This window comes from Salvia miltiorrhiza, chromosome 5 (assembly GCF_028751815.1).
Source record: "Salvia miltiorrhiza cultivar Shanhuang (shh) chromosome 5, IMPLAD_Smil_shh, whole genome shotgun sequence".
Lineage (NCBI taxonomy): Eukaryota > Viridiplantae > Streptophyta > Magnoliopsida > Lamiales > Lamiaceae > Salvia > Salvia miltiorrhiza.
Genome location: NC_080391.1, coordinates 12,768,071 through 12,793,379, shown reverse-complemented (window position 1 = coordinate 12,793,379; position 25,309 = coordinate 12,768,071). Strand labels below are relative to the sequence as shown.

The window sequence follows — 25,309 nt, the reverse complement described above, 5'->3', positions numbered from 1 at the left end:
AGCCTTCATTTTCCCCACAGTTGGGCTCAACAACTTTATTTGATTCCACTAACAAGAATTTAATATTTATTAAATATTACATTAAATAGGCGGACATTCTATTTTTTCTTCCTAATCTAAGTATCTAACTATCCTAAATACTTGTACTTAAAAAAAAAAAAAAAAAACAGGCCTTCTATGTTGGGATGGAGGGATTATATAAGAAAGTATTAAAAAATAGGAGTATATGATATTATATCTATTAAATTTATTAATAATTATTTTTACTTAATTTTATTTAATATTTATATGTATGGGTTGAGTTCCTGTATAAACTCATTTAATGTAAAAATTAAAAATCTTGCACTTAGCCTTTAAAGTTGCACTTAACGTATAAAATATCTGTATTTTTATGGTAATAAATTGCACTGTAATTGTGCTTTTTTTAGGATTTGAATCCAAGACCACTAAAGTGCAGATACTTTATAGCCTATAAGTTAAGTGTATTTTATAAGTTAGTACAAGCAATTTGTAGTTTGTATGCTAGAATGAGTTTTTATATGATCCAATGCGTATGTATTAAAAATATCACTTCAAACAAAAAACAACAATAAAAATTGCGTGTGGCGTACTCAAAATATTTTCTCACTTCAAGTCTTCAACCTCGGCCTAACTGAATTCTTACTTTTGCACTCTGTCATGACATTTGAATTTGATGAAGATGGTCAGAACTCCAATTTGTTATCCCACTCTTCTTCTTCTTCTCCAACTTCATCTTCATCATATGCACTTATGAACCATGACCACAAGACAGGCAAGTTCCGATTCTCATCTTTCTTTCCTTTTGCTTCCTCTCTAATTAATGTTTTTCTTATTATCAGTTGCAATTTGATACTGTTTAAAGATCGGTTCTATATAAACGGCTGAAGAAACTATAGTCGATAATTGTAAAAGATATATTTGGATTAGATTAATCTAGGCAGAGTACTGGACGGAAAGCAATTAGCACTCTTCTTAGCTTGTAATTTGACCTAATTTGTTCTTTTAATTCTGGTTTATGAGTATGATTATGGTGCTCGTTTAATGCAAGATGGATAGAATTATGAAGGTGTTTGTGATCAGGGACGATTTGGACTGCACTTTCGCATATAATAACGGCAGTGATCGGCTCCGGTGTGCTGGCGCTGTCATGGAGCATGTCCCAGCTTGGATGGATTGCTGGCCCACTCACCATGTTGGCCTTTGCTTCAGTCACCCTTACTTCTGCCTTCCTTCTCTGCCATTGCTACAAATCTCTTGATGGCCTCCACACAAATGCCTCCTACTTGGAAGCTGTTGGGAGGATCCTAGGTATCTCCCATCTTCTTCATGAAATGCATGATGACAGTGAATTTTACAATAGACATATGGCATCTCAGGGAAGAGGAGCGCGTTGGTGTGTGGAGTTATTGTACAGATTAATTTCATCAAAGTAGGAGTTGTCTACACAATAACATCCTCCATCAGCATGAGGTATGTTATCGATGCACTTCTTCCATCTCCCTCGCCCCTCTAACCGAGAGTAGAATTCACATTTGCTGTATTGGTTTGAGCTATGCACTTGCATCTTGATCTCGGTGTTTCTGTGTATCAGTATATGTTATTAACTAGCCTTACGAAGTGAAACTTCAGTTGAGTAGTTTTTTATGCTTCTTTGTATTGAATTGTTCCCAAGTCTTGTTTCTCCTTGTTGGTCGAGCAGAGCAATTCAAATGTCAAATTGTTACCATAAGGAAGGGCATGAAGCTGCTTGTGACTATGGAACCACTTATTATATACTTATATTTGGGATGATTCAAGTAATAGTTTCACAGATACCCGATTTCCGTAATATCAAGTGGCTCTCTGTAATTGCGGCAACCATGTCATTTGCGTATGCTACTATCGGATCAGCACTTGGTCTGGCCAAAGTAATAGGTAAGTAACTGAAACCCGAGCAAGCCTTGCTTTATTTTCTGACCCCAAACCTCAACTTACAGAAAACAGAGAAATAAGAGGGGACATCGAAGGAGTCCCTGCTTCTAATACTGCTGATAAAGTATGGTCAGTTGCTCAAGCACTTGGGGACCTGGCCTTTGCTTTCCCTTTTTCTGTTATCTTTTTAAATATAATGGTGAGGGAACTTTTGCACCATGAAAGTTTACAATTCTTGATCAGAACTATGTAAAAATGCAGAGAGCTAACAGCCTAAAGCTTCATATGAGTGAGACTGTATGTGCAGGATACCCTGAAGTCAAGTCCACCAGAAAAAGTCATAATGAAGAAGGCATCTATAATCGCAGTCTGCATCACAACTTTCTTCTACATGTCCTGTGGAGGATTCGGCTATGCAGCTTTTGGAAATTCAACTCCCGGAAACCTCTTGACTGGGTTCGGATTTTATGAACCATATTGGCTCATTGATTTTGCTAATGCATGTGTTGTTGTTCATCTTATAGGAGGGTATCAGGTACTCCTCCTGTTGCATACTCAGTCTTATCTCATCTTCTATGACTGCTTTTCTGATAGCAAATCTCCTTTCACATGCAGATGTTCACTCAGCCTCTATTCGCAAGCGTTGAGGGATGGTTTGTGAGTAAACTCCCCCGTGGTGAAGTAAAAGAAACACCGTCTCTGGGGCTGTTTCTTGCGAAGCTGTGTTTCAGGATTGTTTACGTGGGTCTCACCACAAGTATTGCATATGTGTTTCCATACTTTAACCAAGTTGTGGGGCTATCTGGATCGATCGTGTTTTGGCCTGTGGTTGTATATTTCCCAGTTGAGATGTATCTGGTGCAGAAAAACATTGGGCCTTGGACAACCAAGTCGCTCCTTCTTCGACTCTACTGCTCTCTTATCTTCATTGCCATGGTCTTCGCATTTCTTGGATCAGTGCAAGGGCTCATAGCTGCAAAGCTTTCTGCTTGAGATTGAACCAATTCACAACTGAATATATGTAAATGTTGCATTGTCTTTCATTTTACCTATGTGCCGATATGAACCAGAGCTTGCCATGATTTGCTTTCTCAAATAAACAAAGCTTCGAAATAGGCAGAGGGGCATTTTCACATGATATCCACAAGCAAAACTTTATTTTCCAAATAAAAGTATGAAAGCCAGTCCTAGTAGATTACAAAAGAACGTAAATTGATATATGTAGAGAATAGTACATTACACATGTAATACAAATAACCTCTACGGAAATTATGGATTTGTGAATACAAATAACGTCAAGGGTCATTTTATTTTTGGTATTGGCATTGGGAAGGTATACATCAAGCAAAGTATGAAGAAGAAGAAGATGTATCAGCGAGGACCTGCAAGAATCCATAATAAACTTGTCAACTAGGAAACATTTTCCATGCAAGAATCATGAGAGGGAGATTCGTAATACCTCTAGTTGCTCTTCAGTAAATGAATCTTTATGTACATTCCAAGTGTCTGCATGAGTGCGGCGGAATTCAGCAACCGCTTTCGTAACAGTGGATTTCAAAGGCGATGGCTCCGACACAAAACGGGCCAGCAGAGTCACATGCTCCGGCAACCAACTGGAACGTTCACATTTATATAAGCAATGGACCTACTAATTTGCGCATATAATTCAACTTGCGTGCATAATTTTCATGTGTATCATTTGCCGAGGTGCTATTCAGGTTTCAATAAAATCAAGTAACAGTAAAACAATCCTACCCCCGAAAGCTATTAGATTTCCTTTTGACAGTAGGACAGTTCCATTTGCCAAATAAATGAACAAAAAGATATAGAAGGAGATGATTGAATAAAACCAAAATTATTTGTCAAGACACAAGTTAAAAATCCATGGGTAGTTAAAGAAGCTAGGCTCTAGTTTGAGGAAACTAGTAGCATACTACACATACAGACACAACAGAAAATGAATTAAGTTTTTATTTCTATTTGGTTTTGAACATTTTCTATTAAACCAAAACAAAAGTTCAAATTATAAACAACTTAAGACCATAACCATCCCAGAAACAACCAAAACCATGGTTGGATGGATAAGCCAGGAATTCCAGAGGAGGGACACGGAAAAACCTCCTTCAACTACCAGATACTTCTCTAACTTGTATGCATTTACAAGGTTAAATTTAAGTTCCTTCTTTTATTGTCGACCAAAAAGAAAGCTATACCAAAACATCTGGATTCGGTAGCGACCATCATTTACCTTGTAGCCACAACTACCCAAATTCAATATAAACAACTGGTCGCAGATATAGAATCTTAAGCAGTTCAGAAGTCGAAGTCACCTGGGAATATCATACGGAACTGATAGTACACATGCTGCCAAAGCAAGTATTGAACCATGTACAGATGCAATGGGCAATGCAGAAACCGTGCTCCTGAAATAGCAAATTTTTAAGTTACACCAAAAAATATGTTCATATACAGAATATGTCTATATAGTAGAAGATACTTCAGTACATATGCTAGCCTGATTGTTTCAACGACATTATTTCCAAGAATCACTATTTTCCTATTGGGAGAGCACTGTCCATAAAGAATTGATCTACATCATTATATTGATAATTAACTCGCGAATATTTGAAACAAGGTTGCGGAGGAAGTCATGTTAAGAGTAGATTATCTGAACAAACTTTTTGTCAAAATGACATCACGAGTAAAATTCTCAACCTCAGAATCAGTCGGATATTGAAGCTAACATATGGCTAAGATAATCTTACTATAATGCAACTTCATTAAGAGTAACTGAGCAGAAGTTTCTGGACATGGCTTATTACAAAGATAACTATAATATATTCAGGAAAAAAAGAAGATATGTGAAAATCTTAAGCAACAAACTACCTCTGCTTCCTCTTTTTCAGTACAGCACTAGCTTGCTCATAAGCTCGCTGGCGAAAATCTTCAACTAAGTCGACATCTCCACCCTTCATCAATCCTGCTAAAACAGCAGCTGCGTGCTCTCTTACCTGAATAAAAGGATTGTGATGAATTAATTTTTTCAGTAACCATCTTATGGAAGGAAACACATGCAAGATAAGGAAAGATAGCTTTTTTATTTAGTAAAGTATTTAAAAACATAGAATGAGATGGATTTTATATCCTTGGGCAGCCAAAAAGAACTGTATTGGTACATAACTTACCTCTAGTTGACTGTCTGTTAGGAGCTTTTCCACAGCTTGCCAGATTTGTTGTTTATCCATGTTTGAGAGAACAAAAGCATGCCTGCAGAAAGATGGAAAAGGCACTATAAGGCATACTAATAGCATGACAAAGTGCAAAAAGGTTGAGCTAAGAGAGAGTAATATCAGGGCAGAACATTACTTTCTTTATATATACTGCAAAGACGTATATAAAATTTTGGGCACATAGGGGAGCATTATCCTAATATGCATTAATAAATTGACTAACAAGAAGGTAAAAAATGTCAAACTCCCTAGGTGCGAATTCAAGCAATGGTCGCAAATGACAGGAACAAAAAACATAAAAAGACAATACTACAAATGAATATATGCAACAGATAGCATACCTGTACATGAAACTTCTCAAGAAGGTTAAAGTTGCAGATCTAGTTCTCCAATTTGGATCATTAGCTAAAGAAATAATAATAGGCACCATTTTCCGAAGATAAGGCTCCCCAGACACCCGCCATTTTAGCAATTCGAAAGCCGCCTTCGCCAGATTTGACAGATCTTTGTTTGACGTTTCCTTCAAAAATAAATATCAATACAAAAGGTTATACCTAAAGTGATCAAGTGAGAGGCAGAGATCCTTGAAGTGTGAAGACCATGATAGAATATATGAAATTTTAGCCACATTCAATTGAAAAAAACAACTAATTTTCATCTTACAACACCAAGTGTTTTTAATTCTTGTAGCGGTAGCATATAACATATTACATAAATTTTACTTGATTGATTCATAGTAAAGCAGTAACACCCAATAAGCAGTGCAATTCATATAATTGTGCTATTACATGAGAAATTATATGAAGATGAGGCCTGCCAGCTGAATCGCTCACAGTTTAATTTTCATAATCAGATATAGGAACCCAAATTATGCAATGGTCCTAATCAACATAAATAAGTTTTGAGAATATAAAACTAGGATATAGTATCAATTTTCTAGTGGTGAAGCACCTTACTTAGATCTGCCTTAAATTACACTGTCACAAAGGAAACTATTCATAAGGAACGGCATGGATCTTCCTCTTCAAGGCTATTTAAAGAAGTCTAGCCAAAAAAGAAACTATAATTTTCTAGCTGCTGTTTAATTCACAAAGGTTCTTAAGTTTCGCCCTTAAGCCAGCAGTACTGCGCTAAGTCAAGGCCACTTTCTTGTCTCATGAAAGAGGTGTTACAATAATTGATATATGAACATGAAAAGCAAATGAGTGCATTTTGTGCTCAAACAATTCACTGTCAGGGTATCAAACTGGACCCAGAAACCATAGAAGCGTGAAACTCACAGACAATTTACCTGTAAAGATATCACTGGATACAGAAGTTCCACAATAACATCCAACAGAACTGAAGACCTTCCAGACTTCAAAGACGATATGATAAAATGAAACAACTGCACATAGAGAAAGATGGAATCAATTGCTCACATAACCCATAAAAGAAAAAATGGAAGGATTTTCTTGAGCCAACAATCAAATAAGTTTGTAGACAAAAATATACCGTTTCCATCCATCTGATATCGTCTTTAGAATGCTCACTTGACATCCCATTTTCTGATATTTGCTTTGTTGGAATCTCTAAACTTTCTGATGCACTAACACTTTGTACCTTAGTGACCAATTCAGAAGCTCGTTTCACCAGATATTGATCCCAGCTTCCTGCAGCACTTATATCTGAAGTGCTGGCTCCCACTTCTTGCAAGTGATCACTGCCACAGGTCGCATGAAGTCGAAGGTTTGAACATAATACAGAAAGCGTAACACCAATTGCTTCTCTCACCTGTTCAAGAAATAGTCATTAATATTTATAACAAGTCAATAAACGGCTACCAAACATTAATCCCCGAAGAAAATGGAAATATAAGCAACCCATAATAATTATTCCAAAATCTGCTTAAAAAAATATTGAAGTATCCAGTTTCTGGCAGATGTACTCCAACAGAAACAATCCACTAAGGGGGCGTTTACTTTGGAAGATTAACCTTGATAGATAAAAATAGTAAGGTTAAGCCCTTGTTTACTTGGATGGATTGAAACTTTGGGATATCCCAAGACCCTTGATTATTTCTATCATTTGAGCTAGTTTTGCTCGATTCATATCCCATTGCCAGGGTGCGATTGGAGAAATCCTACTCTTGAGGATAAAAAATACTCAATCATGCATCTTATCAATCATGCCAAGTAAACAACCCCTAAAAGTTCAAACTTCCTTCAGTTTTAGCTGCCAAGGTGGATATCAACAGTTTCATACAGGTAATTTTGTAAGTACGAGAAAATTGCAGAACTTGAAAATTGTCATTCACAAGAAGGGGGTGAAGGAGGCGAATTGAATTATAAAAAGAAAACAGATAACAGATAAAGAAGGTAATAACTAATGCAATAAAAGATTTCGGAAGGTTGTCTAGAAGGACAAGTAAAAACTACAAATGTAGAAAAATAGACTGCTTCCGGACCAACCAAGGGCTTGTCCAAAACCTAGAGAGAAGAATCATCCAAAAATCGCATGTAATCTTGTATATAGCAAGCTTTTGGAAACCACAGAGAAACATTAAATGTTCCTTCCACATGAGGTCAGTCAAGTGAAATTCCTGCTTTGAATTATAATATCAAACAGAGATTTTAAAAGATGGCAAACCTTGTTCACCCCAACCCATTGTACAGAAATACAAAAAAAGTGAAGAAGGTAAAACATGTTTTCAACACTAGTCTATACTTTGGTCTCATGTAAATGGAGACATTGAAAACTGAGAAAAGATTGATAAAAGAATTATTCCACTTGGTAAGGAAACTGATCTCAGAAACAACAAATACAGAGAGCTATGATGCTCATGATCAGAACCCTCAGAACTGGCCCAGTAATAAAAGACATAATTAAAATAAAGAGACAAATAATGCCATAAAGCATACTTAGAGGGTGTTTGGCTAAGCTTATTTTAAAGAGCTTATAAGCTCTTGGAGCTTATAAGATGTTTCAAGAGCTTATAAGATGTAATTTTTAAGAGCTTATAAATTGTCAAAGTGTTTGGATAATTGAGCTTATAAGCTAGAGAGAGTTTTTTTGCTAGAGAGAGAAAATATTTTTTTAGAGAGAGTAAATTGAAGAAAAATAAACTTAAATGATATATGATGGAAATAATAAATTATAGTTGAAAAATATTTGTAAAAAGATTGTTGCATATGAGATTATAAAAAAATAAGTTGGGGTAGAGGAACTTATTTTTTGGGGAGCTTATAAGCTCTTGGAGCTTATTTTTGGAGCTTATAAGCTGTTGAGGAGCTTATTTTGCCAAACACTTTGAAGGAGCTTATAAGCTATTTTGAGGAGCTTATAAGCTCAGCCAAACACCCTCTTAATCTCTAAAGAAGTCTAATGGAAATTAAGTCATTTACCTGCGCAGATGAATGGCTCATGTTGCTCAATAATTCTTTCAGAAGACCATGATGAAACATCAATTCTATTTCAGGCATTCTTGGAGGAGATACTTCAATGAGGGCAGCTGAAAGAAAAGTATAGCGCTTGGCAACTACAGAAGTAGTCACTGTTTCTGGTAAAGGTTTCATCAAGCAATCAATAATTTTCTCTCTTAGAACAGGAGCCTTAGTCCCAGATTTTCCCTTCCCAGTGACAGCATAACGTATACCCGCAGCCCATTCTGGAATAGATTCCACTGAGGGCGCATTAATAATATTCTGTAATTGGACAACCATCCAGCTATCCCATGCTTCTGAAACACCATCGACATCAGAATGCAGCACTCCAGCAAATGCTTCAGCTGCAACACATTGCTTTGACCTCTCCTTAGCATCTACAAACTCCTCTAGTGCATTTCTCAGAGCCAGCAAAACAGGTATACCGCATTCTTGAATTAGCCTTTTAAAGATCCGGGCAAAGTTCGAGTAAAAAGTATCGCTTCCAAATAAAGATATCCAACTTGGAGTACGAGGCCATGAGGCAGAAAACTCAAAATAGAAACGAGTTATTGATTTGTCTGCAAACGTCTGCAGAGAAGAATTTCCATGTCCTCTAGATGCAGTATCGATATCACTGATGATATGAACATGAGACAGACTATTCAAAGTCTCCCTGAAAAATCCTTCTTCCTGAAAAATACTAGTTAAAGCTCCTTCAAGAGATGACTTGGGCTCTTTATACCCATCAACATGGGCATCGTTATCTGCTGACAACTTGTAAGGTGACTCTTTTAGAAGAGTGTTTAGTGCGGAGATTGCTAGAATTCGAGTCTGTGGAAGTTGGCTCTTCAGATTCTTCAAAAAATGACCTGAAATTCATAAATTCTTAACCGCGAAAAAATTTGCAAGTTGCACGAGTAAATTGGTAGTTGCATAGCAGACATAAATTCTAGTTACAGCTTATATTATTAAAAGGAATTACACCTATTTTAATTAGTGTGAAAACAACGGCTTGAAACAGGGTTAATGACATACCAGCAATTTCGCCGATAACCTTTGTGGATACATTTGGATCATTTCTGGATGCTGTAGCCAGCAACAGCAGAATTCTATTAGCCATTAGATTATACCTAAAAAAGAGGCCATGTGAAGTTAGGTTGATCTACAAGCATGTAGAAAATGTCTCCTTGGGTGCATCTGAACTAAAATAAGTGATGCACCTCTGGGTGAGGTTTAATTTTCACATTCTTAATGATCTAGAAGATGATGAACATCAACATGGATATCATTAAAATTGATTTACTAGTAGAAGCAGTATAAGTCCTACAAGACGCAGTAAATGTTCCATACCGCCAATGCAAATTGGTGCTATCAAAACTCATAGAACCAATTTCAGCAACCAAATCAGCAAATTCAGTCCCATCAGCATGTTGGGCTGGTCCGCGAAAAATGCTTCTTGACAATCCCGCAAAATGGATATTATACTTGACAAAAAGCTGTAGACATATTATAATGAAAAAACTATTATACAATATCGAAGGGGTTTTGCATAGAAACTTGACAAAAATCAATGGTAATATGAGAAATGCAACCACTAAATCATCTTGCTAACCTCAGTAATTGCTTTCTGAGCCTTTTGGGATTCATTATGGGAGCTTCAAGACCCAAAAGAAGAAAAGACAAAAAGAAAAAGAAAAAGAAAAAGAAAAAGAAAAAGAAAAAAAGGTAAATAAGCCAAATATAGTTTACTCGCAAAACATATCTTGGAGATTAAAAAAAGTATAGAAAGAAACAATACCTGTATAAAATTCCAAGAAGGAATGACGACAGAGCCTTCCTGTCCTGGAGTAAGGAAAATATAAAAAGCGTCAGCAGAGCTCACAAAATTCTTTTAACAGTATTTAAACTAAGCAGTTCTTTTAAGTGATACCGTTGTCAAACGCTTAAGAACAGTTTGGGATGAAAGTACAGCACAAGAACCCAAGACTGCATTTTCAGGCAAGCTTGGCTTTTTAAGATTTTCAGCAAGAGACAGCACACACTTTGGAATCGTTGATGGCCATCTTTTCATCAACTTCAGGACACATTTTGCAGCAAGTCTGGGGATAAATACACATACATAAGCAATCTTACCACAAGAAGTGGAAACAATGTATTTGCTAACCATGCACGCGTAGGACATAGCATTCTCTAGCCAGGCATCATAGGCCATAGCATAGTAATTAAAATTATAGGAAATGAAAAGAGTTGCAGAACTCACCTTCGCACAGTTTCATAACTATGCAAAGAGAGTTCAAGTAGATCGTCCATTAGATGTGTCACATGTTCTGATGGAAACATGTTCCCGCTCGTACGGAACAAATGATATGATGACTGTGATGATCTCCAAGTATTATGCATATAAGCTTTGTCTATTAGGGCCCACCTAGGTCTACAACAGAATCATTTAGCATCCTCAGTAACTTATGTGTAAAAATATTGAAGTAAAGAAATCATGGTATAAACCCACCTTCGTTTTCCTTTTGAATGAGATGACACGATAAAATTAATTGGAGGCTCTACTATAGCAGTAGATTCAAGTTTCCAGGCCTGCCTGTGATTAGACCACTCTTCATATTCTGCACTTCCTGCAGGATCAAGAGAAGAATGATCAATATCAACTACCAACATAAGTACATCATCCCTTACAAAGTATTCTCACCATGATTTCCTAATGTATCCATTATACGAATGAGAAGTAGCAATAAAATGCTATCATCAGACTTCTCCTTCAACAAATATCTGAAACATTAGGGTACCGTGAGTTTAAAAGGACGTGAAAGCTGACAGATAAACAGTAGAGGAATAGATATTTACTTGCAGGTTTCATGGATGACATTAGCAGCCTTTTGCCGTAATTCTGTGCTTCCAACACATGAGCCTGTTGCCCCAGCAATCAGAAAAGGAGAAGTGCCTGCCTCTTTTACCATCCCATTCTCAGAGGACGGCCTGAAATCAGGTAAACATGATAAAACACCTTGTAATGAAGAGTCAACACGTAGAAGAGTCACTTTTAAGTGATCTTTCTCGTCTCCTGGGCATTAAAAGTACAAATAAGTCAGTATCATAAACAATCTCAAAATAAAACAAAACAAAGAAAATCCCTCATGCGAGATGTCTGTTTTTAAGGTATTAAATATTTATAAAAAAAAACTGAAATATGTCAAACAATGAACAAGTTGCACAAACAAATAGAACTTTAGGTAGACAATTCATGTATTTCAATATAGATGTGGTTACGAATCTGTCTCTTTTAGTTATTTAATAAGTAACATTCTAAAATGCTATACTAAAAAACTACCCCCATGTTTAAATCTATTAACAGCAATACAAACTAATGTAAATTGAAAATATCCTTCAGCATTTGTTTAAAATTGAAAGTATACTTATATAGGGAGATAGCTGTGAGACAACTACATATATTAAGGGGATAATGATAATCCTCACGGGCTATTTCTAATTTCCAAATATTATAGGTATTGTAAATAAATCAAGCCCAAATAGGAGTTTTGTAAGTTAGTCTGCAATCCATATTTTTCCAGTTAGCAATCACAAATTTATATATATATATATATATAGAGAGAGAGAGAAGGGTTCAACAGAGAAGCTAAATATTGTGGAGAATAGAGAATTCGTAAAATAAAAACGAACAGATCTATAATTTTAATGAACAGATCAATGTACCGCATGAACAACAATTTGCCCCGGGTTCGAATCCTGCTGGTGGCGAGTTTTTCTATATTTTTACTAAATATGTCTGTTCATTAGTTATGTTGATCTGTTCGTAAGCTATATAGATTTGTTCATGATGAATAAAAAGATAATTATCTGTTGAACTCAACCCTATATATATATATATATATGTACCACAGGGCGCGGGAAGGGGGAATGCTTCAAGTTCATATAAGAGAACTGCATCCATGTATACCTGGATCAGAATGGATTTTGGATTGGCATATTGTCAGCAGGTCATCTAGAGCAGAATCAAAGTGCAGGCTTAGAAGCTCATTTGCGAAATTTATTTCATCCTCTGTGGGGACATGCCATTTTGGTCCCATCACTAGCTTATCTAGTGAAAAATCTTTCATGTCAACCCATTCCTCTAGGGAAGCAGCGGAAGGGTGATGCATAATACACCTAAGAAGTTATGACATGTAGACAAGTGTCAAAGGGAAGGATGAGTAAATGCATGTAGATATACATATAAAAGTGTGTAAGGAATGTGAACTACTTGTACCGCAAATCAAGTAAAAGAGTTAGACATACTTGTACTGATCAATGGGATAATAGTGAACAAGGCTTCCTAAAAGAGAACGAAGGACATGGTCACCAGCTCCATTAACCTACAAAATAAGTCACGGCATTTAAATCTTGAGAGAATAACTCATCTAGATTTGGATTAGATATAAGAATGTGCATAAAATTGCGTGGGATTAATACAGGTCCAATACATAACATCTAAGCACTCATATCCTAATTGCTTCATTCAACAAATCTAGTTAGAATTATTTTCCGGCATGGTTTCAAATAAAAGATCTACAAATCTGAGCATGTGAAGACACATAACACACCACCCAAACACTGCTTCTATGCAGGCTGATGCACAAATATTTTCTCCTACCAGTACACAATGACTTTAAGTAACGATTCAACGATTCCAAATCTTCAAACTCACTGAGCAATACTCCACATTTTAATTGCCAACTGTAGTATGATCTACAGGAAGAGAGTGCTGATGATGATAGCAACTGAGGTCCATCTACAACCTACTTCAATCAATGGAACTCATCCAGGATAGTTGAGATACCTTGCTGTAGACCTACCAAGTATCATTTTGTATCTCGTTTTTCTCTAATCCTGAACTCATGGTTATGCCATTTGACTAATTTATTTATATTTTGGATTTTTTTTGTTTATTATGGTACAGAACACTTGTGTTTTGGTATGACACAACCAACTAGTTGGATAAGCATGCAAGAATGCAGTGTTAGTAAACGTATAATCCAGTAAACCGAAACAGAAAAATAACCTTCCAAGATGTCGAATCAAATGCAGAACTAAGAACTTCTTTAAATTGCTCCCTGTAACACAAAAGAGCTGGACCTCCATAACTGATTGCCACTGAGAGTACTTTTAACTGATACTCAATAGCAGTTTCAAGAGCTGGCGATAGTATTGATTTTTCCTAGAAAAAATACAACTATAAATAAAGAATTTCAGCAGCACTTCAATCCATCGAGGACATATATAGAATAAGAACCTTTCTTGAGGACGATGCATTAGAAGTTGCTCTATTTCCGTAACCTGTTTTCGGTGTCGCTCCCAAAGAAGAGGTAACCGACTCCAAAATTGGTTTGATTAGTTGAACAATTGCATCTTGTGGATTTGAATGAACACAGGCACAACAAAGTAGTCCGATTTCTGCTATTGCTCCAGGAAGAATACTTGTCGTGACAAACTTGGAAATCTTTTTGAGAGCCTATCAAAATTAACACAAGTCAGAACATCTTTTCGAGATTGGGACAAACTAAATAGACTGAAAAAAATCAATAAGTTCATTTATAGCCCAGGTACCTGCTTGTACAGTGAAGCTGAGAGCCTCCCAAGCAATATTTCCAGCATACAGAAGTAGTATGGCCCATCCTCTACTAGGAAAGTTCCTGAAGTTGATGGTGTGTGAGTGCCTTCATTCCTGCAGCAAAACTGACTACTCATTCCAAGGTTCATGAAAAAAGAGAAACCACCACAGTGCTAACAAACAATGTACATGAACTATTTTGAACTATGTTTATAAGAGAAAGAATGTAAAATATATGATATCAGCTTACAGAACACTACTAGGTTCCAAGTGTTGGAGTAACGAAAATAATCGACACAAGAACTCATCAAGCCACTCCGAGAAGCGAAATGATGGAAACAGTGACCCTTCAGTTATATCATCATCCACTGTAGACATCTACAAATGAAAGAATACAAGACAAATATTAAAGCATTACGCATAACTAAAGTAGATGTCTGGAGTAAAGAGCCTCACATTAGAGAATATAGAACCCAGCAGTTGCATGGTAGCCAAGGTTTTGGGAGGATCATTGGCATCCATACCAAGCAAAGCATTGGATAAAGAAATCATCAGCAGATCAGTATATGAATCAGATCCATTGTCCATTGGAAAGTCTGTTAAAGAGGTAAAGAACAGTGATCTTCCAGCAAATGCTATAGATGTCACGGCACTCTTCAACTGGTGTGTTGCTGTCATCTGATAGTCATACATCAATTAAATTATGAGAAAAAGTAGTCATGAGTAACAGAACTAGAAATACTAAGAGACTTCCTAGGAAAAGAAACTTACAGTCTCCAAAGCCATGTGGAACCTAGACGCGAGAAAAGGTAGAACCAAAGATGGTTCAACATATGACAAGATAGAAGTTGCAGTTGCTACTGTTTCAGATAGCTGCTCATTTTTGCTATATTGGCCACGATCAATTAACTTCAGTATGGTATTCACAAAAGAAACCCTATCAGACTGCATCAGGAATAATCCAGATTGTTCGCTGGCATCTTTGCTCCTGAAATAGTATACTTTTAGAAATTATATCAACATAGAGGTGTCATTTAGTTGTTCTGAATATCTCTTACAGTTGCTCATGTTGCAAGCGCTTCTGGAAGGTATTCACCAAGTGGAACAAAAGGCGTTCCAACGAGTAAGTCCAGCGCCCACCATTTGAAGGATGGTAATATCTAAAAAATAACAAAATACATGGTCAATGGCAATAGAAAAGAAGACATCAGAAAGAAGGAAATGGTCGGATGGAAAAAAGAATAATAGGAAACAAACTGCTCTAAGAGATTGGCCAATTTAGCAAAGTGCCTTTGGGCTGAGCCACCATGTTTCAATAGATACACCTGCATTGGCATTGAAATAAGTCGAACCACGCTTTGATTATTGTCGATGTGACTTTGGTGGATCAACTACTAGGCCGATCATTGAAAACTTACTATAGATTTAGCAATGGCCTTTGATGGTGTTACAGAACGATTTGCAAATAAAAATCTCGTGTTTCTAGGAACATCTATAGAAAATGGATATGATCCACTGCCATTGGCCACAGGAACCTGCACAAACATCAGATATTCACTTCACACACAACGGAAGTTCCTGTTATGCAAAAGCTGTCTATGTATACTTAACAGTAACGAGTATTCCTATATCATAATCCAACTTCTGGCCATAACTAATTGCCTCATAAGTACATACCACAGGAACCATGAAAATAAATTAACGTAAGTGGAGCATGCAGTCAGTCGTGAGGCATTGCCAGTCAAACAAAGAATAATGCCAGTCAAATAACTCCATCAAGGCATATAGCATATGTACAACTATCAATTAAAAAAATATACTGAACTCTGCTAACACCTGCTTAAGACGTTATTCAAGTTCAATTTGCATTCTTTAATATCTAATGAATTCTCTTATACAAAGAATCTTCTGCAAAATCCTCAATAAAATGGTACTGCAAATTCTCAGCATAGAATGATAGAAACCTTAAAAACGATAGATTTTACAATGTAATCAACAGCTAGAACACGTAAAGAAGCATAGACTTACCTCAAACATGTTTAAGTAAATATTAAACAGATCTGGGAGAAAACTTTCCCAGTCAATGAACTTATAGTTTTTTATGACTCGAGCAGTGACAGAGGCCCATTGGCTGTTCCAAAATTGACAATTTGGTATTGAAGTCCAATGATCTAAACATTTTCTAATCCATTCACTGCAACAAAGATGAAATAAAACAAATGTACCATTGAAATGATATCCCATTCATCAAATAAAGAAATTATGAAAGAAAACACGGGCACTCCTTACTCTTTAAAGAAATCCTGATTTTCAAAGTTTGTAGGGAGGAAAAGTCGAACAAACCCAGCACCCTCAAAAGAAGCATTATGCCATGGGTTCTCCATCAGAGATCTGAAATTGAATTCAATGAGAAATAATATAAATTACATTAAAATTGATGTAACAGCCATAATTATGAACTGAAAGAATATTTATAATTAGCAAAGGCTGGAATCATATTCAGTTCCCATGACGAAATCCTATTGTTGTATACTTGTTGAGAAGGTTGGCTCGCTGATTTAGTTCATTCAGTAACGCCAAGTAGTTGCTTTACAAAACAATTTTACAACACATACTTAGAAATTGCATGTGTAGGTAACAATTACAGCACAGTGGCTAACTATAGTAAAAAATTTGAAGAGTACAAAGATGAAAGAAAAGCTTCAGAAAAGGTCCAAAATGGTGATCCCAATATCCACAAGCTAATTTGCTCATAATGCTATTGCTTCATTAGTTCGTCTTTGCCCAATTGGATATAAGGAACCATCTTACTAAAATGTACATTATCTTTCTTGTAAAGGATGCTTGTATATCTAATAGAAACATTATAACGTTTAAGTAGAGACCCTGCATCTTATCAGAATAGAAACCAATACCACACTGATGACCATGTCTGTGGTTTCAACACAAAATCAAAAATGTGAAGATTATTATCCTCCCCTCAAGGGAGCATATAAAACTGTACACGTTTAAGAGACACATAATGGAGAGTCATACTAATCATTGCCAGGACATAGAGAGTACTCTGTGATTACCAAATGCAACCATCAAACTTAAACCCAATTTGAAGAAAGACAAAAGCAACAAAGATTCGAAGAATCGATATAAAAGTTGTGTTTCTCCAGACGTCAAACATAAACTCAATTTGAATAAAGAAAACAGTAACAATAATCGGTATAAAGGTTGTGTTTCTCCTGCTACTATTTTGAGTGAAGAAGAAGAATAACAGCAAGAGACACATAATGAGAGTCGTATTAGAAGAGCGTCCAAAAATAAACCTAGCTGACTAGTACAGTATTTTAGAAGAGCATCCAAACATAAAACTTTAGTGAATGAGAAAGACACCTGAATTCAGACCATATCTCAGACGCCGAACCTGCAGGGAAGAATCTTCGGCAAGACCGAACAAGGGAAGTAACTGTTTCAAAATGTCGTTGTCTGACTCTCCATCCTTCAGGGCCAGTATTCCTGGATTGAAAATTAACATCTAGAGATATGAATATCTTCAAACAGAAGAGTCACAAGACCCAAAGGCACTAGATTTTACAACAACTAAGGTATATCTAATGCACTGCTTTTCACACACCGCACCATATATATGCAAAAATGACCCTTGATTGCTGCAGCTCTGTGATCTTTACTCAACTACACTCAGCGGAAGGTTGACAAAGAACCCAGAACCCTGGGGCTCATGACCATTACTAACACCACAACTAGGTCAGCATAGCAAGGCACAAACAATATTGTTTTGGAAAGCCCTAACTAAATGTCAGGCTCAAATTAAGTACAGGGAAACCTCTAGCCAACTTTGCGACATATACTTTAACTCAGTGACAATATTTAGAAGAAACAGCACAAGATATATTGAAGAAACAAGAAAAGTCAGGATTATGGACCTTACCTTGTAAAGTGTGTGTGAATCAAAATATCATATAGAGGCCTCCACTGGACTTGTAAGGATAACTTTTTCCTGTACTTGTTCAACAATTTCACTAGAATGTTTCCCCATCTAACCTAATTTAAACATGCAAGAGAATAACTCAGAGCATATAAAGAAGGCAACTTCATTACGAACAGGATAAACCAAATATGAACCTGTGCATATAGCTTGTTATCTGATACTTGAAACAGTTGCAACCCAATTTCGACAATGGCGGAAACATCTTCAACCATTAAGTCACTTTTGGCCTTCACAAAACTGCACAACAGAAGATGAAGAATAAGCCTTAATCAATTACAAACCCATACCAATTACATGTCAGTAATACAAACTACTTGATTGTGACATACTGCGCGCAAAGGAGAAGCATCATAGTAAAAAGCATGATGAACCACCCAATAGATATTATCGGAACTCCATACAAAATTAACAGCGCCATTTAAGACTAGATTTCAACCAAATTGGCTAATGTATAGACTATCTTGCAAAGCAAGAAAAAAGGTGAGGTACTTAACAGTTGTCCCACTGCTAAGGGAAAGCAGTTGCATGTTTTTGTTGATGAAAAACAATATACAAATGGTCAGAGACCATTAAACAAGAAGGAATTGAAAAACCAACCAGTATGTAGTAAGAGTACGGCACACCAATCACATCAAAGATTATACTCCCTCCGTCCACAAAGAGTATATGGTGGAGTGGAGGGCATGGGCTTTAATAAAAAAGTTGAAAGATGTGATTTTAGTGTTAAAGGGTAGTATTGGGCCCACCAAATTGTAAAAGTAAAGGTGAGTATTTTGTAAATATTGAGTGTGAATGGGGTTTAAAGTATAAAGGAGGTTTCCAAAAAAGGAAAACACACAATCTTTGTGGACGTACGAAAATAGTAATAAACACACAATCTTTGTGGACGGAGGGAGTACATAAAATAAGAAGTTTAGGGTACTTATGATGACTTAAATATGTGTGCAACAAGAAACTTAAGATCCAGTTTTCGAAACAATAATAAATTGTGAATCACAAATTCATAATAACTATCCGAGTATCCAGAAAAGAGACATGCAACAACTTCTTCTTACACCAGAAATAGCACCCAGCCCTTCACTGTTACATCCAAACAAGAAGGAATTCTTTAAGCAGGTGTGTTGGTCTTTCTGTAGTTGGCAACTGAACTAACTAAATGGTGCACGGCTTTCAATAACAAACAAAGTATTAATTGGCAGAATTTACAGCAGCTGCTAGTTCACATGTGTACTCAAAGTATTAGTTTCTATTACGAAGTTGTATAATATATAAAATAAATACATATAAAAACGCACTATATATAAATTTTACAATGAGGTAGTGACATGAGATATGAGAGTACAGGGAGAACCTAGTACGATAGTACCCTTTTTACTACTATCATTTTGTTTTCCAGCACATCTCATTTGCTTGGATAAAACCAAGTCGACCTAGAAAATGAAATTTGGCTAATAACTCTTTTTTCTTGACTCTCAAGAGGATGAACAACACTTGAATGCCAAAGCAAAACACACTTGACTCCAAACATACTACTATTATTCTAGATATACGGCATTCACAACGTGCAACTATTTTTCAAAACTGCAAAATCTTGGCAATACAAAATTGTAATTGGAATGTAGAAAGTGGCAAAAAATGAACGAATGACTTCTATTCATGAAGGTCTCTCTAAACACACACAATACATAACTGATCCAATTCAATGTTAGGCCTCAAGTACCCTCACAAAATATCGCAATTAAATTCTATGTAAATACTGTCTGGTCGAGATATCAATTGGTGTAATAATAAAAACAAAAAAAAATCCAAGTACAGAATCCATGATCCCTCGACACCTTGAACAAGCAATTCATGCGATCGACAATACTAGAGATACCACTAAACTAACACTAAATCAAGTATCCATCTTGTAAGGGACAAACTTCTTTTGGTGACATTTTGTTCATCTAAAGTAGTTTATATCACATTGGTACATGACGGATATATTTCTCAAAATTATTTCTTGGTAATTCGTCCTGCAATATTGCAACCAGAAGTGGAACTAGTGGATAAGATGCCATTGGTCACAGTCACACAGAATCAATAAAGTCGATTAAGTAAAATATGTCCATGAACACTTTATAAAAAAAAAATGAGGTGCGCAGTCAAAGAATAAGCAAAACAAAAGATGCGAATCGGCCCTACAAAAATCAACAGGCAAAAAAAACCACTACTTTACAGAACTTTAAGCGCAAACATAAACAAGTAGAAGTGCAAAACGAATTAAAAATAAACAAAATCAAAATTAAGAGTGGGAAGACTTAACAGGTCAATGACGGACACCCATTTGAGAGTAGAGTAAACCGATTCGGAATCATCAGGATTGTAAGAGTCCTTAACGGACTTGACGACTCCGGCGAATGCCTCCTTCTCACGCTTCGTATCCTCCGCCACGGGCGGCGGCAGCCATGCGTTGTAAAGATGCATAGTGGTGCAGAAAGAGAAAAAAAAGTGAAATGAAATCCCTGGAAGAGAAGTATTGGGGTAATAGATACAGATATATAAGCGAGTCTTTCTTTTGGGACAAGAAACAGAGACAAATTCCGACTTGTTACCGGAAGTGATGACGGCTACGAATTATTAATGGCAACTAAATCCGAGGTAAGACTTCCACTCCTAAATATTTCAAATAAAATTAAATAAAATACACGTGTATTCACAAATACCAGTATTCCTCCCATCAGCACTTAAATTGCCACGTTAGGTTTTGGAACTCACTTTTGGAACCTGCAAGAAATTTATTTATTTTTTTATATTTTTAAATGATAAAATTTAATATTAATTATTTTATTTAAATTTTGAATTGTGAACTTTAATATAAATTTAATATCAGAATCTATTTGTTTGAATACATTTTATAAATATTTTTCTCAAAAAAAAAATTATTTAAAATTTTCAATGAAGAAGTTGAATAGAAATTAATATGAGAATAATGAATGATGAATATAGAAAGGGTAAATATCACTTTTTGACTAATCGTTTGGGCGTTTTCTCAAATTTATCTCACCCTAAGTATATTTATAAAACAATACTCATCGTTTCAATTTTTTTCTTATTTGTGGCCCGTAAAAAAATTTCGGCTACTGGTAAATGACGTGTTCCGACCAAGTGCCATGTAGCTATTACACGTCAACATTAAAAAAAAAGTAAATACACGCAAGAAAAGAAGCGTGTCTGGCTTCTCAAAACTTAAGTGACAAATCCCTGAAAATATACACCCCAGTGTTGAACCCTAACCCCGACAGTGATTACGGCAGAGTGTGGATATTGTTTCGAGAAGAAAATTTTTTTGCGGACAGCGCCACAAATAAGAAAAAAAATGAAACGATGGGTATTGTTTTGTAAATATGCTTAGGGTGTGATATATTTGAGAAAATGCTCAAACGATGGGCCAAAAAGTGATATTCACCCATATAGAAATGAGGATTGAATTTTTATTTAGATTATGAATTGTTTAATGGTAAATATCACTTTTTGATCCATCGTTTGAACATTTTCTCAAAAATATCCCACCCTAAGGGTAATTACAAAACAATACCCCTCGTTCCATTTTTTTTCTTGACTATGGCCCGCAAAAATACTCCGGCAATCGGTAATTGACGTGTTCCAGCAACTGCCATATTGGCACTACATGTGGAACTAAAAAAAATCCACATCTTTAAAAATACATCTCTTCCTTGAACCCTAATCTATCCTCATTCAGACGTCCTAGCCGTCGTCCCCCTTGCCCACTACCATCTCCACCGCGAACAAGTGCCACCACCGTGAACAAGAATCATGCACTCCTCAGCCCTCACTCATCATTAATACCATCAACTTGTTGATATTTTCGTACCTAGCAGTTTATTCAATTAGCAATGGCGAGCATTTTCGTTGGATCAGACCTGCACCTCATTAGCAAAAGTGCATTTTTGGGAGGTATGAAAATGGTGAATCCATCTTCTCCATCCAAGAAGCTTCGCCTATTCACATCCACCTTCCTCCGCTGCGGCACCACCTTCTCCCATGTCCTCTTTACACCTCTCTCTCATCTAAAAGTAGGACCAACAGTGGAACAAGCAGCAGAAGCTACTGGTGCTGAAATGATACCTCGACAGTGTTGTGGAAATTGGCCTCGCCGTTGATGCCGCGCACGGCGGTACTACTTCACCTTCTTCTGCGACTTGACTCTCTTCCTACCAATGGTGATGAAGAAATGGGAGGCCTCAGCGGAAAAGGTAGGAGGAGAAATCTGGTGAGCCTCATGGCGCAGTTGCAATGCAGAAATGAGAGCATTCAATGTACATAATTTTTGTTTATTGTAATTGAGTTTTTTTAGGTGCAGTTTTATTGCTCAAATACGTGGATTTTTTTTTTATTTTGTACTGCCAACATGGTAATTGCCGGAACACGTTAATTACCGATTGCCGGATTATTTTTATGGGCCATAAACAAGAAAAAAAATGAAACGATGGGTATTGTTTTGTATTTACCCTTAGGGTGAGATATTGTTGAGAAAACACTCAAACGATAGTTCAAAAGATGATATTTACCCTTGTTTAATATATTAACTATGTGAAATAAAATGGTGAAAGACATAAGTAACCAAAAGCATATAGTGTAGGACATATATAGCCACCAACATAAAAAGATGACTTTGGTGGGCAAAATACATTGAAAATACTATTTTACCTTTACTAATTAGTAAATAAAAATAAAACAAAATTAAAATAAAATTTGTTTGATTAAAGACTAAATAAAACAAAAATTAATGCACTTTCCTCTCTCTTTCTCTCTGTTGTGCCCAAACTCAGCACTCGGAATTGCCCTTGCCACTGTCGCCAGACCTCTCCTCCATCTATTGGGGCCAAAATGGCAACGAAGGCACGCTGGTTGCCACCTGCGCCACCGTCGACTACAACTTCGTAATCATAGTTTTTCTTCCTGCCTTTGGCAATGGCCAAACCCCCATTATCAACCTCATCGACCACTGTGATCCATACTCAAACGCCTACACTAACCTCACCTCCGACATCAACTCCTGGCAATCCAAGGGTATCAAAGTCATCCTCTCCATTGGCGGCGGCGCTAGGAGCTACTACCTCAACTCAACCGACGACGCCAAACAAGTCGCCACCTATCTCTGGAACAACTTCCTCGGCGGCCAGTCGTCATCCCGCCCCCTAGGCGACGCCGTTTTAGACGGCATCGACTTCGACATCAAGAAAGGGACTAACCTCCACTGGGACGACCTAACGCGATATCTTTCTAATTACGGAAGACGTTGCAGACGGGGCTATTCGACTAAGTGTGGGTGCAGTTCTCCCTCCTTGCCAGTATTCTTCGGGCATGGACAGCCTTGAGAAGGCGTGGAAGCAGTGGACCTCTGTTCCTGCGGGAGAGTTTCTGCTGGGATTGCCGGCGTCGGCGGAGGCAGTGGGGACTAGATTTGTTCTCGCGGGAGCACTTACTTCCACAGTGCTTCAACTCAACTCCTGCCAATCCAAGGACATCGAAGTCATCCTCTTCATTGGCGCCGTCGTCGGGAGCTACTACCTCAACTCAATCGAAGATGCCAAACAACTCGCCACCTATCTGATGGGCGCAAGCTCAAGTCCTACCGTAGGACCCAAAGATGGGCTGACAAGTCTTACAAGAAATCTCACCTTGGGAATGAATGGAAAAAACCATTCGTCGTGTCATCCCATGCCAAGGGAATTGTGCTTGAGAAAGTAGATATTGAAGCTAAGCAGCCCAATTCTGCTATTCGTAAGTGTGCTAGGGTGCAGCTGATCAAGAATGGCAAGAAGATTGCTGCTTTCGTCCCCAATGATGATTGTTTAAACTACATCGAAGAAAATGATGAAGTGTTCATTGCTGGATTTGGGCGTAAGGGACATGTTGTGGGAGATATTCCTGGTGTTAGATTTAAGGTGGTGGAGGTGTTAGGAGTTTCACTGTCCTCTTCGGGGCCGACCCCGAGCATAGGCGAGGGCTGCGACCGCCTAGGGGCCCAGGGCAAAACAAGACCCCAATTTTTTATTTATTTTTATTATTATATAAAAATAAGAATTTTTTTAGTTACCACATTAGGCCCCAATCAATAAAAAAAAATACATACAAGCCCAAAAGCTCCAATCCTATTCCATTAAAAAAAAAGGTCCACAGGCACACAATCATATTCAATTGAAAGTGCCATTTTTTCTCATTTCGCCTAGGGCCCATGAAATCTCAGGAACGGAGCTGGTCCTCTTTAAGGAGAAGAAGACGTCTCAATTCCATAAAATTAGGAAGATCATTGCCCAAATTTTTTGAATAATCTAATTAATGAAAATTTTCTGATTTTCATGTATAGGGTGTATCGACACTTTAGTGCATAAGAACTTACGTAACATAGTATAAAGTTAATTAACTTGATCGAATTAGTTGATGGGTGACATGATATATTAGGATTTCATTTCATGATATAATCACAAACTCAAACAATCATGTATATAATGCATACTCCATCCGTCAATGAAAGAACTTCCTAAGAGGGAGTGACACGAGTTTTAAGAAAAAAGTTGTTGAATATATTGAGAGTGGAGAAAAAGTTGTTGAGTGTATTGGAAGTGGTGAAAATATGTTATAATTAATATTGAGAGTTGTGAAAAAGTGAAAAGTAAGTAATTATAAGTAGTGGGGTATAGTCCAAAAATAGGTAGAAAGTTTTTTTTTTTTGTGGACGTCCCAAAAAGGAAAGATATGAAGTTTTTTCATAGACGGATGGAGTATTAAATAATAAATAAATAAATAAATAAATAAATAAATAAATAAATAAGTTGATTAACTAAAAAAATTAATTTAGAAAATTCGTTAGTAGAAAAAATAGTTATTTATTAATTTTAATTAATAACTAATAAAGATATTTATTACATTGATCTCAAACTCAATAATTAATTAATATATTAATTAATTAAGTAATCAATAATTTATTTATTTAGTAAATAATAATTTGGTTATATTAATAAATAATATCTCAGTTGTATATAGTGAATTCAATTGTCCACTTTATTACGTATACAATTGACTTTGTTCAATTGTGCACAAACTCAACTGTGTAGTACTT

The 25,309-nt window shown here is 36.5% G+C and overlaps 2 protein-coding genes and 1 pseudogene across 3 annotated transcripts; 2 read left to right on the top strand and 1 right to left on the bottom strand.

Annotated features, from left to right (window-relative positions):
- Positions 1 to 546: 546 nt before the first annotated feature.
- LOC130986106 (probable amino acid permease 7) lies at positions 547 to 3,047 on the top strand. Its single transcript, XM_057909393.1, has 7 exons — positions 547 to 793; positions 1,102 to 1,329; positions 1,398 to 1,491; positions 1,721 to 1,935; positions 1,998 to 2,131; positions 2,240 to 2,467; positions 2,548 to 3,047. The coding sequence occupies exons 1-7, from the start codon at positions 679 to 681 to the stop codon at positions 2,923 to 2,925; spliced, it is 1,392 nt and encodes a 463-aa protein (XP_057765376.1). The 5' UTR covers positions 547 to 678; the 3' UTR covers positions 2,926 to 3,047.
- A 20-nt stretch (positions 3,048 to 3,067) lies between these two features.
- Positions 3,068 to 20,852, bottom strand: LOC130986105 (proteasome activator subunit 4). Of its 2 annotated transcripts, none has more exons than XM_057909390.1 (35): positions 20,489 to 20,852; positions 18,318 to 18,420; positions 18,124 to 18,236; positions 17,568 to 17,690; positions 16,473 to 16,574; positions 16,212 to 16,377; positions 15,602 to 15,718; positions 15,441 to 15,508; positions 15,242 to 15,343; positions 14,955 to 15,171; positions 14,640 to 14,861; positions 14,434 to 14,561; positions 14,180 to 14,297; positions 13,866 to 14,084; positions 13,635 to 13,790; positions 12,872 to 12,948; positions 12,534 to 12,742; positions 11,423 to 11,639; positions 11,268 to 11,347; positions 11,076 to 11,193; positions 10,827 to 10,997; positions 10,497 to 10,665; positions 10,365 to 10,408; positions 10,179 to 10,221; positions 9,917 to 10,062; positions 9,602 to 9,696; positions 8,546 to 9,435; positions 6,657 to 6,935; positions 6,454 to 6,549; positions 5,504 to 5,682; positions 5,118 to 5,199; positions 4,819 to 4,943; positions 4,263 to 4,355; positions 3,392 to 3,545; positions 3,068 to 3,314 (listed from the first exon to the last, which is right to left on the bottom strand). In XM_057909390.1, exons 1-35 carry the CDS (start codon positions 20,647 to 20,649, stop codon positions 3,273 to 3,275), a joined length of 5,424 nt encoding a protein of 1,807 aa, XP_057765373.1. In that variant the 5' UTR covers positions 20,650 to 20,852; the 3' UTR covers positions 3,068 to 3,272. The 2 variants fall into 2 exon arrangements, with proteins under 2 accessions (XP_057765373.1, XP_057765375.1); XM_057909392.1 differs by having other exon boundaries at positions 18,124 to 18,231; positions 20,489 to 20,629.
- On the top strand, positions 20,806 to 24,574 carry LOC131025530 (acidic endochitinase-like; annotated as a pseudogene).
- Positions 24,575 to 25,309: the final 735 nt, after the last annotated feature.